Below are 19,126 nucleotides of genomic sequence, written 5' to 3'. Positions count from 1 at the left end.
GGTCATCCGTGCGGGGAATTGATGGCAGCTCTGTGTGGCAAGTGGAGCTTTCAGGCTGCATTACAGCACAATCAGTATGGTTCAACAGTCCCAGCCCTGTGCAACACTAAATAAACCACGCCAAGCTCACTCTCAGGGCACCCACACTGCTTCAAATTGAATAGTTTCAGCAGGGGCGCTGGGGCGAGCATTCAGAGCCGTCTTTTTGAGCAGCAACCAAGTTATGAAATTATCCTCTGCTGTGCCCGAAATAATTGATGTTGTTCAGCGCGGTCACAGGGGATGGGCATGCCTGTTTATGATGGGGAGAGTGTCTGTGCTGTTTAATTTGCTCATTCCAAAGCCCCCAGACTGCAATTTAACTATAATGAATCACTAATATTCATCCCACTGTCATTCCTCATCCAGGAAAAACATGCCACTCTCTTCACAACCTCATCATTTTTGTTTTTCTGTTTGTTGAGAGAGATGCTTTCTTTTCACGTGATTGAAAATACTTTCTTTTAAAGATTTTTATAATGTGTGTTTTTCAATGACCACCAAAACAGTATTTCCACTGTCGGTGCTGTTTCTGAGAAAAACATGTAAATATAGACATAAGTGAATTCTTCACATCCATTTTCCCTGCCACACACACTCTAAAACGAAATACTAAATCAATGCTTTCACCTAGGTACATCAGACCAAATGCAAGTGTGACTGTGTGTGTTGCACTTGCAAGATGCACAAATCTTTAAGGGGGGTAAACGGTAAAAGTAAATCCCAGTGCAATGTCATTCACCTCTTTCACCGAGCCGCACTTTTTTTGTCACTGTTGTTGTTGCCTTGTGAGCCTGAAATAGCTGCTGCCTTTATCTCCCCATGGTAAGACTTGGCTTTTCAGACTTTACTCTCAAGGATGCTCTTTAAGGTCAAAGAGCAGAGAAAGAGGCTTATGATCCACTGTGACCACTGCTAACACTCTCAGGGTCTTTAGCTTGGCTAGCACAAGGGTCAGGAGAGGTTAGCTTGTCAAACTGTCTCCTGGTTTCAGGGTTTATTGTTGTCTGCTGGAGCTACACCACAGCTTAACCTCGTGTCTGTCTAGAAGAGCTCTGACAAATCGCTTCTGTGTCCATGCTTAGGAATCTATGCACATGCCATTAGGAAACTAATCTTTCTCGACTGACTCACCGACGAATTGGCCAAGTTGATATTAGCAGGGTTTGGCAAATGGATGATGCCGTCGTCCAATCGACGATGGGCCCCCTGGGTCTTTGCCGGCTCAGTGAACTCAAAAACATCATTCCGTTTAAAACCGAACCTGGTAATATATCAAATTAATCTGATTCATTTGAATCTTTTTTTCTTTTTTTTTTTGGCATGTCTACACTATGAAAATCACAGCATGATATCAGGCTATATTAGGTGTCTTGAGTCAGGACAGTCTTGTAAACTGTGATAAGTTACACTATGTGGACATCAGTCTCAGTTCACCAGACTCATTGTGACTCCAGGTGGCTAGCTGGCTCTGGCTAACTCACATTGACTTTAATGGTCTCATCCAAGAACAGGGTGAAGAGAGAGACTGCACGCTGATCTGATCTCTTGGTTTGTGCTCAAGGCTTCACCTCTGGTTATGAGAGGTGACTCAGTGTGCGGATTCTACTTCACTGAATTATCTGGTACTGACAGGCCATAACTGTGTGGAATAACCTGTATTTTTAGAATATGCATAATAATTTCAGCCCTGCATGTGGTGCACAATTCATATTATTAATACTCATCGATCTGGCACAAAAAATCCTAAAAATGTTTCAAACATGTTTTATTTTTTTCGCAATTTGTATAAAAAAATTGAAAAAAATGTCATCTTAATTTTATTTCTATTGCCTAAATGATTAATCCACTCACCTGGCCTGTGTTTACAGAGATCATCTCAAACGAAACCATGTGGATGTTTATAAAGATGCCTCACCATGACAGATTCAAGCTTCAGTTTGTTCATTTCCACCAACCTTTTCCCTCTTTCTCTCTCTCTCTCTCTCTCTCTCTCTGTGTCTCTCTCCTCTCTCTCTCTCTCTCTCTCATGCCGTCTCTTAAGCACCACGGCAACCTCTGAAGGGATTGGTTGCCAGGAGACAGGATTCACTCCCCATTGTATGCCAACAAAGGTGGAGGGGGTGGGTGGTGGGGTTACAATCAGCAGGACCGGAGAGAATTGGAGGCCTGGGGGACTGGCACTCCACAATCGTGGGTGTGTTTGAGAGAAGGCGCACAGGCGGGGGGGGGGGCGGAGAGGGGTATGGGAAGGGGGCCGAGTGAATGAGTGAATGGCAGTGGGGATATAGGGTGGAGCGCGCTGACACCCCAAATTCCTCTTGCTCATTCCCGGTCGCCCAGTAACCCCAGTGGGATGTGCTGTGTCAGACAGTGTGGTGGAGACTGGAGGGAATGAAACACTCACAGAGACACCGGCAGCCACGAATAGTTATTAAGATAGACTTTTTAATTAGCCAGCGAGGCCTCCCCCACTGCGCAGCTCCTCTACTACATGGACACACACATACACACACGTAGGACACATATTTTTATTACCACAGCAGACAATGTGATTCTGCTGTAAATGCATGACTGCATTTACCAGCAGTCTATTTTTCATAGTTTTCCTCAGACTGTAATGATGGTCTCTCTTATCAGCCAATTATATTACCTTCGAGGAAGAAAGCCTGTTTACCTTTGCTATAGTGCCATTACTCTAAATAAAGACTGACACTCGCCCAATATAAGCCAGTGATCATAAGGGAGTGCTCTGTCACTGTGGCAGAGACTTTGAGCTCAGTAAGATCATTTCTGCTCAGTGTCACGTGCATCATTGTTCACACACTTTATGTACAGTGTGTTACTGATTAACACTGTGCCATTTTGAGCATGATAACAGAGTTGTTTGTGTTAATCCACCATGAGCAGCTAGTGGTAGGGGAAGATTTTTCCAGCCAGTTGCATTGAAATCCCCCATCAGTCATAGGGTTTGCTGCAAGCATTTCCTTGTTAGTGGGGTTTATTTTGTGATCTTAACGGCCCTGAAAAAAACTTCTCAATCATGTTTTTACTGTTCCTGTCGGAGGAATGAGGTCCTTCATGAACATACCCAATTTGAACAGTTTGAGTTATTGTATACGGGAGACTTCCTGTATTTTTTGTTGTTCACCAATCAGGATTTTGTAAAATTTGAAAATGTGATGACATTTGTGATTAGCTGAGTTTTGAAGTATTAAACTCTTGAGAATGTTGTTTTCTAAGCTTTAACTTTGATGGTTGCACATGAAGAAATAAATACTTAGTGTTGTAGAAAACACTGAAAATTTGAAAGTGTTTTCTGGGGTTTTAAGTTCAAAAAGATAAAGGAGAAATGTCCAAACTCAAAGATATTCAGTTTACTGTGATATATGACAAAGAAAACCAAATCTTCACATTATAGAAGCTGAAACTAATGAATGTTTGAAGTTTTTGCATGAAAAAATATTTAATTGATTCCCAAAATAGTTTTCAAGTAAGTTTCGGTGGATCGACTTATCAATTAATAGACTGAGGCTCTTCATCAGTCCATGATGGTTTACTCTTTCAAGTCTGTATTATTACTTTTTTATTTATTCCCTATGGTATATTAGTGTTTAAATGTCCTCCATTGATTTGACTGGGCTCGTTTCCTTTTTGCTGCGTAGTTTACAGCCTCATTCAGTCGACTTTTTATTAAAACGATTAAAGGGATTTTTTTACTGATCTCCATTATAGTGATTTGCATTTCAGTGAAAGGTCGGGATCATCTGAGTGCTTGTACATGAGGCGTAAAAATGTGACATTTTTGTTTTCCTCTATTGCTAAAGATGACAAAGGGCTGGGGCGTGTGTCTTATTGATATTGGTAGTATTCTTTGTGAATGGTTGTTTTGACTCTTAAAGGCCCTGAAAACTTGTTACAAATCTTTTCTGTAATATTAAATATTCATGACTAAATGAGCAACAATCAAAGTTAATGTTTGAGGGAACAACATGCATAGTCAGTATTTATTAAGACATTAAAACATGTTGATTCAAATGTTGAAACTCTGAGTCCCACCCACATTAAACCAGTGGGAAAAGGACACAAACACAGAAGTCTCTCATGAGAAATAACTGTTCAAACCTCAGCAGAAAATGTGTGTTGATGTTGGATCCAGTTACTCAAGAAGAAGATGGTTTTCCATTTTTCAGGGCCCTGAACATTGTCTGCCTGCCTTGCTTATAGATTTACTGTGATTCGTAAGAAACTACTAAGATGATCTCATTTACATTTAGCTCAGTCCTTCTTCTTGAGTTTATACTTGCAGTGTCTGGATTAATCAGGTTTATCTTTTCCTGTCTGTTGATTAAATGTGGGTTTAACCTTACGTCACACTGTTGCTGTTTAAGTGCCTCTTCTCTGTCGCTGCTGTCACCTGAGCCACTAGCCAGACAGGTTTAAGCAAGCAAATCTATTTGCCAGTGGAGGGTATTATGAAAAGGCACTCTTTCGCATTAGTCTGGTACTCGATAAAAAAGGCCTCTGGCTGAACTGTGATTTACAGGCCTCACAGGTCTGTCATTGATTTAAGAGGTACATCAGACAGTGTCCCTTATTACCTGTCACAGAACACAGTAACTGATAAACTGTTCCAGCTGAATACTTTCTTTTTTTTCTCTGAATGCAATTTTCTCCCCTTTCTAAGCAACTTTGAAAAATACCCCAGCTTCTTTAAGTGCTTGATGAATCGACACAGCTTGCTGTCATGCAGATGCCAAGCTGTGTATGCGTTTTGACAGTGATAGACACATATCTCAGTTTTCTCTTTATTGCTCCCCGTTTCTCTTGCCTCTGCTGGAGGCAATGGATCGTTCCCATCAAGGGCATCTGTCAAAATCTGTGGGCCGAAACGACCAGCTGCCGCACCGGGGGCCAGGGAATAAAACTATGCTTTTGCTTCGCAACACTATCAAATGCTTACAGGCTATGAGCTTCAACAATAGTCGGTGTGACTGAGATTGTCACTCTCTATATGTGTATAAACTTGTGTGGTGTATTTTCATTCAGTTGTCTGCCTCAGCCCAGAGGGGGAGTATGGTTTGAGGCTGGAACAGAGCTGATAGACAGGAGATGAGGCAGGGACCTCAACCTGTAGCTCACACCCTCCATAACCCTGAGGATCTAGAAACTTCCAGCACACAATCACAAAAAATAAATAAATAAATAAAAATTTCCATCATTTAAAGTTGATATCATGGTTTTCACCTCGACCTTGTACATAGATTTGAATGTAAAGCGGTGCAGCCGACGTAGCATGTCACGCGTGCCTCTTGCCAGGTTAATAGGAAGGCCATAGTCCTGGTGCAAACCCTCCACACTACATGACACACTTTAAACACTGGTTTCAGTCCCTTTGTGCTCTCATTTGTTCGTCTTTTATGGAAACCTTGTAATCAGAGAAAGCTTTCCCACAAGAGGGAAGAGGATAATTTTTCTGTTAACAAAGTGTTTACAGTTGCCAGGTTTCGCTCCCGTTTCAGCAATTATCTTTGCGCATTAGAGTTACCTCAGTTAAGAGTAAAAGCAGCTAAATGAGATGCAGATGTAGCTGAGGAAAATGCTTTTTTGTTTTTATGTTTTAGTTGGAGTAAAAATCTCCTTTGTTATCAGTGTGTTTGGTGTCATCTGTGTGACGTGATAAGTGTTTACTACACATTTACAGGCCTTTTAGCAGCAACATATTGTGGTGTTTTTTTTGTTTTGTTTTTTGTTAAAGCTGATCGCCCCCCCGCTCACTAACGGGAAGGTGGCAGGCTGTCAGAAGGATTTTAATGTGTCGAGGCAGCATGTGACAACTCCATTCTCTATGGACTGTGTTCCTTGCCGGGGCTTAAATCTCTTATTGAATGGAGAATCTTAACCCAGTTGATGTCACTAGGAAATTATGTTTATTCGTTCTAAGAATAAATGCTTAAGAGTCTGTTCCAGTTTGGTGATGGGTCACAGTCTTTATTATTATCACCATTCCTTCAGCTACGCTCTGCTCTATTAGTCTTGTTTTTTTTTTTTTTCGCTCTATGTGATTTACATTATGCATATTTTAAGAGCTACATTGCTTTACAGATCAGATGCAGCCATGTTGATTTTTTCACAGACACATTCCTCGAATCAAAACATTTGACAGCTAATTGAAAATGTGCCTGTAAATCAAGTCACTACAAACAGCTTTCATCAACTTTGCATGCAAATGGTATAATTAGATAGATGCAGAAGAACTTTCCATCACCAAAAAAAAACAAAAACCTTATGACTTTACAATCTTTGGTTTTCTGTGAGTCATTTTGTACTCTGTTCACAATGAACGTCATCATGCATCAAAAAGCAGGTGAAAACCGTGTACGCGATTATTAATCACAGAGGTGCTTTCACTCAGAATGTGGTGGTGTGTTTGTCTCCTGAAGTTCACAGCAGCACAACATCACTGCAGAGGTTTCGCTCATTTGGTTTCTGCATGAACAAACTGCTAAATGAATAAGAAATAGACACAAGTAAAGGAAAGGCGGTTTTTGCCTCTGATAGTCACATTGCGTAAAAAAGAAGCTTGAAAAATAGATGAGAAAATTATGCCTGCTCAGATCCTTCTGGCTGAAACGTTGCACTAAAATACGTTGGATTAATTAACAGTTTGTAGATGTCTTTGCTCATAAAAGCGAGCACAGATGTTATTAACAGTCATTATGTCGAGTATGTGGAGCCTGTAATTTAGTAATTTGATATACTTATTCAGAATGTCTCCATGTTATCCTCAGCTTCACTGATAAAAACATCACGTATGACAGAGATGAAAAATTATTTATTGAGAAAACTTTTGGCGCATTAAGACTCAATGATCTTCATGGTCACGGTCACTTAGCCAGATATAACAGAAGCACATACAGCATCAGAGACAGTGTTTGTTGTATTTGTCCTTTTTGTTTGTCAGGCTAAATGTTTGTTTGTCTTTGTCTGTTGCACTCAGATCTGTCTTCCACAAGAGATCCTGTTCTCAATGAAATTACCTGATTAAATAAAGGTTAAATATACTGATCCCTGCAGTGTGCCTGTCTGTGGTAGTCTAAGTCTGTACAAAACACCTATTAAAGCTGTAATCGGCGATGATCTCAGCTCTCTAAAAGCCTCTAGGTCTGATTATTTAACATTTAACTTGTATGTAGATATTAGTTCAATGTTTATCTTTACCTTGTTGACCTAGTTTTTAGCTGTGTGTCTGCTTCTATTTGGGTCGACTAAAAAACACGGTCAAATAACTTGCACGTGAACACATTACTTGGCCAATAAAGCCTTAGAAGGGAGTAAAACGTCTTAAATTTAATTTGTTTTAAATATTGTCTTTGCCTGGTGTTGGCAGTAATGGGCAGTGATGTCAGTTATAAAATGTTTTCATGACTGATTGTGGGCTGTCGATGTTGCACACTGTCTCTGCATTCATTCAGTATTGATTTTAGCAAAAACTTAAAAAGAGCAATCACTTCTAATTGTTTAATCTATTCATACATTATGTGCCACTTATCTGGGTCGAGCTGGGAAGCATAAATGTGATATCAATGTAAATAAATTCATGGACTTAATAAATAATTGTAGATTGTATTGTCCCTCCTGGGTTTTCCTCTTTATTTGGTTAACGCTGCAGAAACTCTGGAATTGCATGGTGATGCTTGGACCCTATTACACTTCCTCGCAGGTCTAATTGTTTTTATTAGGATTACGCATGTTGCGGTGTTGACATTAATATCCTGTCTTTGTGTGTCTCTGTCCAGGTTTGGTCTCGGGTCTGGAGATTACCTCTACAGAGCCGACCTCCATAGAGAAGGCCAGCGGTCAGAGTGTGAAGCTGGACTGCCAGTTTACTCTGGCCCCTGAAGACTCTGGACCGCTAGATATTGAATGGAGCTTGCTGTCTTCCGACAACCAGAAAGAGGACAAAGTGGTACGTGCAGATGTTCCCTGCAAACAAAAAATGCAGTTTTATTTAAAAGTAGCATATGAAACATTTGGCACTTACCTGTTCTCTGATCGACTATCTATTCAACAGTCATTTTTTCAGTGTACAGTGAAGTCAAGCTTTGTTGTTCCCTTTTGGTGGGTAGTTAGGAGGATTTCCTACAACCTGATCTTCCGTATATAGCTGTAGAATTGTTTTGTTTTTTTCTTGGGATTAAAGGCTTTAAAAGTCCTCCATTTGTTCAGTGTGTGTGGTTTCGCACTAACCTGCTCTGCTGCGGTGGTGTGTGTTGGTGTATTGTGCAATCGGTGAAATACAATACATGTTATGTATCAGGTGCGTATATTCTCGAGGTGTTGCAAAGTAACATAGGAAGCATACAGTTTGCGAGACAAATGTAATCTTATCCACGAGTATTTCTGTGGAGCGTTTGTTCTCTGCAGCGCTCTCACAGACACGGGGCGAGCGATGGGAGCTCCCTTTATCCCAGGCAGCGTCTTTCCTTTCCAGCATGGCCCTCAGCCATGAAAAGGGAAGACTACACAGCTCTACAGGAACTCCCAATGCCCTCAGGGCTTTCACAGCCATAGAGACAGATTCTTGCTACTGATCGTTCCAGTGGTGTGGTCCTCCCCCTTGTCTCACCACTCCCCCTATCTCCAACATTTCACAGAGCTTTCCCATCCTTCTCCTCCACTTGTTTTTTTTTCACCTGTTTCCTGTGGCTTTAGTTTTTTGTTTGTTTGTTTTGTTTTTCCAGAATGTTATAAGTAGGTCACAGGCTCATCATTAGGCTTCTCCAACTCTGTCATCCACCTACTGTCCCCCTTGTCCACTGATGCTCTGCTCTCACCCAGCTGGAGCTCTGCTTTAAGAGTGCTATCTGGAGTTGTGCCATTAAGGAGACACTAATTACCCCCATCTATTTGTCTTTGACCTACTTTCTTTTTGCTGGTGAACTGGAGAAAAGGGAGGTGGAGTCAGAAAGTCTTTTCAATATTGTTTGTTGTTAGCGTATCAGGATTTCATCTTATACTAAAATATCAGTGCCTTTTACAGTTTCTAGTTTTTTCAGTGTCTCGATGCTACAAGTGAACTCATAATTTAGGCTGGGTGGTGCCCTAGTAGCACCCTTTCCTCGCCCAAAAATGTTCCCAAATTGCATCTGGTTCCACAGTTTATTTTCTGTTTTATTTATATACCTTTTTGCTGAGCAACCATTAATGTTGCTAAACCTTTGTTGGAATTTAAACTGGCCAGACATCTCTCTCTGAACGTATTTGTTCTCCTTGACCTATCTGATTTTGCTGGCTACACACACACACACACACACACACACACACACACACACACACACACACACACACACACACACACTCACATTCATATAGCCTTTAACCAAATTGAAGTCACGCACAGATTAAAGTCTTTGTAATTAGCAGCATATTAATTCCAAGGGGCTGCTTTAATATATGTGACAGTGTTCAGTGGAATTAGGCTGATCTGCTTGGACCAAAGCTACCAGGTCAGGCAATGCAATGAGAAGGAAGGCTAAACTTTATAGCCAGAGGCTCCCGTATGATCAGAAACCATGGAGAACCTTTGCTCACATGGCTTGAGATGAGAAAATCCTGGGTGCTCTTAAAGGAATAGCCACTATCAGATACAACTTGAAAGGGGAGAACTAGTCAACAGGATCAGTCCCTGTGGTTGCAGAACTTGGAACTGGTAGCCCTGCTTCTGCAGACATGGAGTTGGGCTATGTGTTGTGCCTGGTATGTGCAAGTAACCTTTAACTTAAGAATTTAATTCATATTAATGAACCATATATCCCTGCTGTATTTTCTCTGCATTGATGCAATCGGATGTAATGCCACAATATTATCTATTCAGTCCAGTAGCTGGTGGGGAGTGATGCCCCCCTTCAATATATCCCACATATCATCAGGGTCTTTTTGAGGCTGGTGGAGCATAGCTAATGCATGTTGCTTTGTTTGGTTTGAATGAGAGATGCCAAGCATGCCTACAGTAAGAGTCATTTGCATTTGGCCCTCATTCCCCAGCTACACATTAGCTGAAAAGAGGGTGTGCCCTGTGTCTTTGCCACCACTACGAGAACAATGAGGGAAAACGATTATGAAAACCAAATTTGAATGGTTTGAATGGGAGAGGAGTTTGCTGAAAAAAATGCATTGAAAATACACGGCTTTATCCCATGTCATACAAACGGCCTCTTTTGTCCTTGAGTGCAGCAGCAGCAGCGCCTTTTGTTTACTCAAATTATTGTGGCAGGAATCTGTGTATGTTGACGAAGTATTGGAGGATTTGGACGTAAAAGCCACGACACGATTTGTTTAAGAATATCAGCGAGGATCCGCACATGCTCGTGGCCACGTTTTGTTAGCCTTTCTGTAGCCTCAGTAATGAAGGACTCTAATTCTGTTTTCAGGAAGCGTTTCTGCTTTAACCTTGCAACACAGTTTGGAGCAGAGCGATTCCTGTAAAGGCACGTGGCAGCAGTACATGGGAGTTTTTCAGATTAAAAGGCTCTGTGGGAGCACAAAGACACAACACTCTCCGAGCTCTGCGGGATTGTTTAGAGTATACAGGTGTCACAGTCCTCTGCTTTGCCTCTCAAATGATCTGCACCTCTTCCTCTTCCCTCCCTGAGCAACAGCATCACATGACAATGACCTCATCTTTACATGTGTCTGATGAAACTAAGCCTGGCCAATAGAGGTCTTTTACTTGTGCAGCATGATCTGTCCACCGAGTCCAGACCAGGTGGCGATTGTATCATTGAGTGACCTATCTGTTATGAAACACAGCAGACAGTGGTGCTCCTCTGTCCTTTCCGGCCTCTGCCAGCTTGTCTAGTCATTTGCCCTTTTCATTTTCATTCCCCAGGCTCTTTATGGGATTTTTTTTTCATTGGATCATGATTCTCAAGGTTATTGTGCAGTTAAGATTTTTTTTTTTTTGTTAGAGGTGTGTGCGTTTGTGTGTGTGTGTGTAAGCACTCCTATTTGTGTGCCTGTGAAGTGGTTGAAGCCAAGTGAGAGTTCTTTAGCTTGGGGCAATTTAATTTCCTCTCCTCTGTCGTCTCATTTCACATATCACTGTTATTACTGTTGATGCTCTGATCCCCAGTGAAGTTAGAAAGATATGTTTCCCTCCCCTGAGACTCAAGTGGAATTTCAACCCAGTTACCTGTTTACATGGCTAATACGTACAAGCTGAACACAGCACCCAGTGAGAGCGTGCCTACCCTGCAGCTCCAGAAACTAGTCTTCCAGTTGGAAATGGAGCACCAAGGCAACTTGGTGTAGACTCAGTAGAACCTCAGTGACTCGGTTTCCCTTTGTTTTGCTCCTCTCATGCTTCCTTTGAGTGCTCTGCCTCCTCTGATGGGTTCATTATTCTTCCTCTCCTCCTGCCATGTTTAGTATTTCTTCTCTCCTCCTCTCCACCCAGGGGTATTGCAGTGCATATGCCTGGTGTTGATCGTGGCACAGAAAAAGCCTGTTGATGACTGTCTCCATGGAAATGTGGAAGAATATGCCAGTGTATTTAAAGGAGAATGAGAACTCTTTTCATTGTTTGCGGTTCTTCTTCCCTCCTCGTTCTTTTCCTTGTATTTTTGTTTTTCCCCTTCACTATCACCCCTGCTACCAGCTATAGGGCTTGTTGGCTCCACCTGGCCTTTATTTCCAGGCATTTCCTTGCTGCTTTCAAGACCCTGACTCTGTGTGTGTGTGTGTGTGTGTGTGTGTGTGTGTGTGTGTGTGTACTGGGGGGGTAGTTGGACAGATCTGGGGGCTACTGCTCTTTGTTGACACAGCAGGTGTTGATTTGGCTTCACAGTGGTGGCTTTGTTTGTTCCACCTTCATTCTTCTTAAGCACAGAAAGGGCAGAGCAGCACAGGCTGAAGGGCACTGCAGAGATAAAAGAAACGGTGCTTTCTCTCTTCCATATATTTTGGTTGGTTCAGTGAGCAAGGCCTTTGCTTTCAGAAAGCACACAGCAGCTCTTTCAAGGCCTTTGCTTTATTTGTTCTCTAGAAGGACTTTTATTACCATAAACAGATAAGTCAGATGCATGACATCATTCAGTTGGTTCAAGTTCCTGACTCTAACTCTCTTCCCTGCACTCCCTTTCCATGACCAGGTGATCCTGTACTCAGGCGACAGGGCCTACGAGGACTACTATGCACCCATGAAGGGTCGAGTCCACTTCAACTCAGCCGATCCCAAAAACGGGGACGCTTCGATCAACCTGACGGGGCTGAAATCGTCAGACTCGGGCACCTACCAGTGTAAGGTGAAGAAGGCTCCCGGTATCCGCAGCAGGAAGATGCTGCTGATCGTCATGGGTGAGTGGAACAGTTGCTACAGCCGGACAAACCACTGATACCACTCATGTTAGGCTAGCAGTATTTTTTTTTTTTTTCCTCACAGGGTAAATTCTTTTTCTCCACACAGTGGAAATGCACCAAATCACACGCCCTTTGCCCTCCTTGGCTGTTTTGATGTAATCCCTTCTAAAATCGAGTGCATAACCTTCCCAGTGGCTGCAGAGTGTTGCCCTCTTTGTGATACAATTCTGTATTCACCCGAGATGCTCTCTGATTATGTCTAAATTCATAATCCTGAATTTTTTTTTTTTTTTTTCACCACCAAATATTATGGTCATGTTTTATTATTTTATGTTAAGTATTTGCTCCTTGCAGTTTGTCAGATAAATGTCTGTTTTCAATTACAGTGAACTGAATAATTGGTGATATAATATGAATACATATTATTCATTTTGAAAACCTGAATTTACTCATTAGTACAGCCAGATAGTACAGATGTAGGTAATTAATAGAATAATAATTTTCAAAGCAAACAATGTGTGTCCTGTCTTTTTAAAGACAACGCTGGATAAATCTTATAAATGGAGTCTATGCACTCAGCTGGCTTTTTATTGCACAGGGTGAGATGGGTGACACATGAGAGTTGTATAAGTCAGATGATTCACTGCCTAAGCAAACACACACTCACACACATTGGCCTTGCTGGTCGGTCCACTGACTAAATGATGTCGAAAGTAAATCGCCTCCCGAAACCTGCCTGGTATTTGCATATGGGGAAAAACAACCCACATGCGCCGCACTGGTGTGTGTGTTGTGGGATAAGCTGCGTATTGTGCTGCTATCACAGCCCTGTTATCAGAATAGTTTCTCCTTTCTAAAGATAGGACAGGCTCCAGAGAATGGCTGCTCGTTCCTGTTGACATGATATCATGTGTACTAAAGTGGCTGCACTGCACCAACCAGCTTGACCAGAAAGACACGAGCTATCAGAAAAACAAACAGGTTCCTCTGATGTCATGTTTTATGGCACCACTAAGCAGCTACCTCATAAAAGCGATGAATGGCCAAAGATAATCTGACCATTTACTGTAACTACATCTGACCCAAGAACCATTGACTAAGGCCCATGGGGAGGCTGTTTTACATAAAAACTGATCTGACCAGAAGCAACATGAAAAAAGGAATCAGTGATTCACCACCGCTGAAACATTTGCTGTGACTGCTTCTCTTCTGTGCTGCAGTTCCACATTCCTCACCAGTGAGGGAAGTCAGCTGATCTGATGATTCATCAGTTGTTTTCATGCTTATTGTTACATTTCGTTTAATCCCAGTCCCGTTTCATCAAAACTGCCAAGTTAACCAATCCTGCATAGAAGAGTAAACAGCATAGGAGTGAGGTTGTATGTTGATTCAATACCAGTCTAATATGCTGCACATTTAATTTACACTTACATTTATTATCCATTTCATGCTGCTCAGGTGCCTGTGGTAAAATATCAAAAACCCACGTGTCTTTCCTTGTAAATTATTTCTGAAAACATTTAATTTATGATTATTCCAGGGTCACTGTCACTATATTGTAGTATCGACTGTCAAAATGGTCGAGGTCCTAACTCCGTCTTTTGATTGTTGGTTTGTGAAAAAAACGTAAGTCTAACTTTGATTGTGTTTAAAATGCACATGTATAAGCTATAGAGTTGTGCATGTGTGAGAGAGGGAGAAGAAGCTGGAGGCTACAGAAGCTGACAGGCTGCAAGCTATTGACCCCAGGGGTCTGGGGTGTTCTAAGCAGAGAAACACTGACAAGGAGAGGCGAGGACATCTTGCCTGCTCTGCATTTTTACCTTCAGGTTGATCTTGTCACAAGGTGGATGGTCCTCAGAACAGGAGAGACACACATGCAATGTGTGCGCAAACATAAACATACCTCAATTTATACACTGGGTGTTGCCGTTGCTTGTCGCAAACACTGCCATATGCAGGTATACACACATACATGCTGACATCTGCAGTGTACATGGTGTCTGGGTAGTGTAGTACAGCAGGTAGCATCCCTCGTGGTGTATTCTCCTCTGGTTGCAGCGGGACATTGAAGATAACAGAAGGAGAGTACCTACCTGCAGTACAGCTCTGTATGTCAGCAGCTCACAACTGTTTCTGACCAGACCCCACCTGTACTCCCAACAGCTAGTCTCTCAGCTGTGCCTGCCTCCAGACAATCCATGTCACATCCAGGATCTGTCTAGTTGGCTTTAGTGACCACTAGTCGCTTGTATTTCAGTTTACCATTTACCATTCGACATTCAGTCGTCACTCTCTGAAGTTGTGCGCCTTCTGACTGTAATGAATACCACAGTCTAGCTATCCCTTTCTGCTTATCTAGTCTGCAGGATAGCCTTGTGCACCTCATAAATCTCTATTCATTGTTCATTTAACAGAGCCAGGTTTGCTGCATCGCTCTGCCCGTTATCTCTCTGTGCTCCTGCAGCCTCCATTACCTTCCTCTTTGACCTCATCTTTCAAACAAATAAATCTGCTCGTCGGACAGCCGTCCTAATATGAGGAGCTGTGTGTGTTCGAGCCCTTAGACATGTCGAGTTGACTTTCACCTTTAAAAGACGCATTCAAAATGTCATCTCTCTCTGACATTTACTGTGTGGCCCATGAGTGTGTATGTAGGTGCAACGCAGCAGCACCAAAGAGCAGGCCAGTGAGTTAGGAGCTGTACAGCCTTGGCTCCCTTCACACTACCATCTGTCCATCACCGCTCGCTTAATTTTTGCTCTCTCTGTATTGCCCCCTCCATCCTGACCCTATGTGTGTTTATTAGATTAGTAGGAGCACTCAGTACTGTCAGTCTACTGTTAATCCTTACGGTTATGCCTGTTAAGCTCCCCCCTCCTGCCTGACACCTGGTTCAGATCTGGAGAGTCCCACTCCAGGGTTTTGTTGTTACAGAACCCATTACCACACCATGTTGTCAGCTTTCTGTCAGTCAGCACAGAGCACAGACTTACAGAACAGCCTCAGATTTTCTCTTTCCTAAAATTACCCATCATAGTTCACTTTCTCTTTTTCTCTCCCGCCCTCCCCCTTTACCTCCTCACCTGGCTGCCTGTGTGTCTGGGTTTCGCTGGAGTCAGTCTGCTTTTAATTTGGCGCTCTGTTTGTTTTTGGGTCCCCCATCTCATCTGCTGCCAACATGTTGGCTGGCCGAGGAGTGTTTGCACACATTCTGCTTAAAGACAGAAAGCTTTGCCTCCACCCTTCGCACATGTGTGTTGATGTATCCAATTGTGTAGCGCTCCATACTTCATTGCAAATATCCTGAGTGACAGCTCCTGTAATGACAGCAGCTGTATCAATTACTCTGATTACTGCTCTCATTACGCTGATGACTGGTGCTTTGAGCAGGGGAGGAAATCAACTTTCAGAATACACAATACACAGACACACAGCATGCACACAACATTCAAGAGTGAAAAATAAGCAGGTTTGTCCGCAGGAGGACCGTGTTGTTCTGAGTTAATGTGACCACCTGGATGTGCCTGCTCTTTTTCACCTCTCTCAATCACTCCCTTCTACTTCACAGTGAAGCCGTCCAAGCCCAGCTGCTACACCGAAGGCCCCACACAGGAAGGCAAAGACGTTGTTCTGAAGTGCATATCCAGGGAGGGCACTAACCCCCTGCAGTACAGCTGGGAGAAGACCAGTGACAGCAAGCTGCTGCCCGCCTCTGCTGTGCTGGGTAATGGACCCTTTCACAATCACTCCCAAACAAATACAAAGCAGTTACCAAGTCCTTCACACAGGTCTGCTTTCTGTTTAACACTGTCATCTCTTCAATGATGTGTTCTTCGCCCTCACTACAGATCCTGTGGGAGGCACCATTAACGTGAGGAATGCATCTGCCAGCGCATCTGGCACCTACCGCTGCACTGCCAGTAATCGTGTTGGCACTGAGGAGTGTGTACTATATCTCAACGTAACACCTCGTGAGTACCTAGCTAACTTCATGTTGATGACCCTGTTTCATATTTAGACTTGTTGCTCTGCTCTCTGACCACCTCTTTAAAAGTACAGTCAAATGGTCAGCTGGCTAATGTACCTGAACTCAAACAAAAAGGTGAATCAGAATTGTACTTTTGGAATACAAAAGCACGTCACTGGAGCCTTTACAGATACAGTATGGTAACCTTTGTTTCAAGGGTTTGTACCCCTACAGTTATTTACCCCATGTGACTAGAATATACATACTGTGTGTGTGTGTGTGTATATATATATATATATATATATATATATATATATATATATTTACTCATGTGGTAATACTGAGAACAAACCTAAGAGTCTACAGTCATGATAGCAGCTCTGTGAAGTTATACTTAGATACAGCTGTGTTTAGCGGATATAATATTTACTGCGTTAACAAAATTAACAAATTAAATTCTTGACCCGATATGTCACTGGAGGATCAACAAACTCTTTTTGATCTTATCCCCTCAAATCTTGAGGGGATATGAATGCGTTACCAAATTACATGGCAATCCATCAAATAGTTGTTGATATAAGGGCTGCAGCTAACGATTATTTCTATAATCAATTAATCTAGCAGTTATATTCTCAATCGATTCATTGATTGGTCTGTAAAACATCAGAAAACAGTGTCAATTGGTGATCAAAATTTCCTAGAGCTCACTGTGGTGTTATCAAATGTCTCATTATCCAACCAAAAGCAAATACTCATATTGAAGATGCTTGAACCATCAAATGTTCAGAATTTTTTCTTAAAAAATAACTAGAAAATTATTTTATCATCAGAAAGGTTGCTGATTAATTGTCTAATAATCTGTTAATCATCTCTAGTTGAAATATTTCAGTACAGACCAATGACCCCCACTGTGTTACCATAGCAACTGTTTAGACATAATTAGTACAAATCTTTTACTTTTACGTTTCAGAAACTGCTTTGTTTCTTTCTTGGACTAAAAGGTGTGCACACGGGATCCAGAGTGTTATGATACATTTGTGAAAAATGAACTTTTCAGTACAAAGTATATTATTCCTGTAGCTGCACTGGTAGTACATTTATCATTGCTGGCACACAAACTGTCAAGGCTCAGTTGTTTTCAGTATTTCCTCACCAACAAATAGAAGATGGAGGTGATTGCAGTAAAAATCTGCCAGTTTATCATTTCTAAACATAGAAAATTAATGGACAAGTGGCAGCATCATCACACAGTCGTCTTCTCTGTGCTTCCACCACTGACGTAGAAATCCCACTAAAGATTCCATCACACTTAGAAATTTGAATAGTGTCATGGACATGGTTTGAGGATTTAGGCAGCATGTCTGCTGTTCATCGTCTTGGGAAGTAGAAGCTCTGGTACCACACGCTGTGACAGCGCTGTCATCTTCAACTGCAGCAGCATGGAGCAGCTGTAGCTGAGAGCTGGATCATGATGCTGCTGTTGTTTTACTTTACTTTTCCTACAGCTGTCATTGTTTGGTCTTGTTACTGAGTCTTGTTTTTTTTTTCTGGCTCAGGTCCAATATTTTTGTTGGTGTGACATAGGGCTGCAAAATGAATCTAAATATTATCAAAATTGCAATATGGCCAAGTGCAAAATCCAAATCACTGCAATTATTTTGTTAATGGTAAAATGTGTCACAACAGACCATAAAGGAAGCGTTGTGGTGCTACAGAGACGCCTCAGCCTACAGATCATATTCTCCAGACCTAAAGGAACATGCTTGTTTGGTACGAGACTCAACAAAAATCACATCATCATCTTTTAAAAAATGTTTCCATGAAAATGAAATGCAAAACCATTCCAACTGAAATCATGACTCGTAACGCAATCACAATATCTGCCAAAATGATGGCAACATTTTTTTGTATACTGTTCAGCCAAAGAGCCAGAGGTATTCATTCTTGCCCTGACTCCTTGTTGCCACCTGCGGTCAGCCTCGTCCCTTAGCTGTAGCTCTAGTAGCTGGACAATGGTCATATTGGTGATTGTTGCACTTAAGAAAAGTTTTAAATCTTAAAAAAGATGCACAACCAAGAACCCCGATGTTCTTTAGAAAATAATCCAGCAATATATTTTAAGGACTATTAGTGTTACAAATCATTGCTACGTTTACTCACCCTTTTATCCCTTCTCTTCCTTGTGTTGTCCAGCCCCCAACACTCCAGGCATCATTGCAGCAGCCATCATTACTGTACTGCTGATCCTCATCATTATTGCCATCATCCTGTTCTGCTGTTGCCGTGCTCGTCACAGGAAGAAGTACGAGAAGGAAATCTGCAATGAGATAAGGTAAACTCTCTAAAACATCAATGAGATTTGGCTGACAAGATACCCAAAGCTCCCTTTTGATGGAGGAATATTTTCTGATACTGTGAAGTCTCGGCTTCATAATGAGAAATGTGTCTCAGGTTTATAATCCTGGATTAAAGGTAAGCATAGAGAATGCAAGAGGATACATGTGATTATTAATCTGAGCTGTAATTTGACCAGTGGTCATCTCGGATATACACACACACACGCACACACATCTCCAACAGCCCCAACAACCATGAAAACGTTGTTTTTTCTCCATCAGCGTTTTTCTTTTCTTTTTTTCTTTTTTTTTTTTTTTTTACCCCTCCTCAAATAAACAGCTGTGGTAATCAGTTTGAAAGCTTTGTTTGCTCTGTGGATCCTGTGTCATGTCTGCTGCTGGCTGCCCCCCCACCCCACCC

The 19,126-nt window shown here is 41.9% G+C and overlaps 1 protein-coding gene across 1 annotated transcript in view; it reads left to right on the top strand.

The window, feature by feature from the left end:
* cxadr (CXADR Ig-like cell adhesion molecule) overlaps positions 1 to 19,126 on the top strand; it is a 39,096-nt gene that overhangs the window by 16,206 nt on the left and 3,764 nt on the right. Inside the window, exons 2-6 of the mRNA XM_023417784.2 lie at positions 7,839 to 8,008; positions 12,192 to 12,396; positions 15,971 to 16,126; positions 16,251 to 16,373; positions 18,563 to 18,701. Coding sequence (XP_023273552.1) covers positions 7,839 to 8,008; positions 12,192 to 12,396; positions 15,971 to 16,126; positions 16,251 to 16,373; positions 18,563 to 18,701 — 793 coding nt within the window. The remainder of the gene's footprint in view (positions 1 to 7,838; positions 8,009 to 12,191; positions 12,397 to 15,970; positions 16,127 to 16,250; positions 16,374 to 18,562; positions 18,702 to 19,126) is intronic.

This window comes from Seriola lalandi, unplaced genomic scaffold (genome assembly GCF_002814215.2).
Source record: "Seriola lalandi dorsalis isolate HSWRI2012SDOR001 ecotype SW California unplaced genomic scaffold, Sedor1 jcf7180002054577, whole genome shotgun sequence".
Classification (NCBI taxonomy): Eukaryota; Metazoa; Chordata; class Actinopteri; order Carangiformes; family Carangidae; genus Seriola; species Seriola lalandi.
Note: the sequence above shows the minus strand (reverse complement) of the source record. Positions and strands in the feature narration are given on the sequence as shown.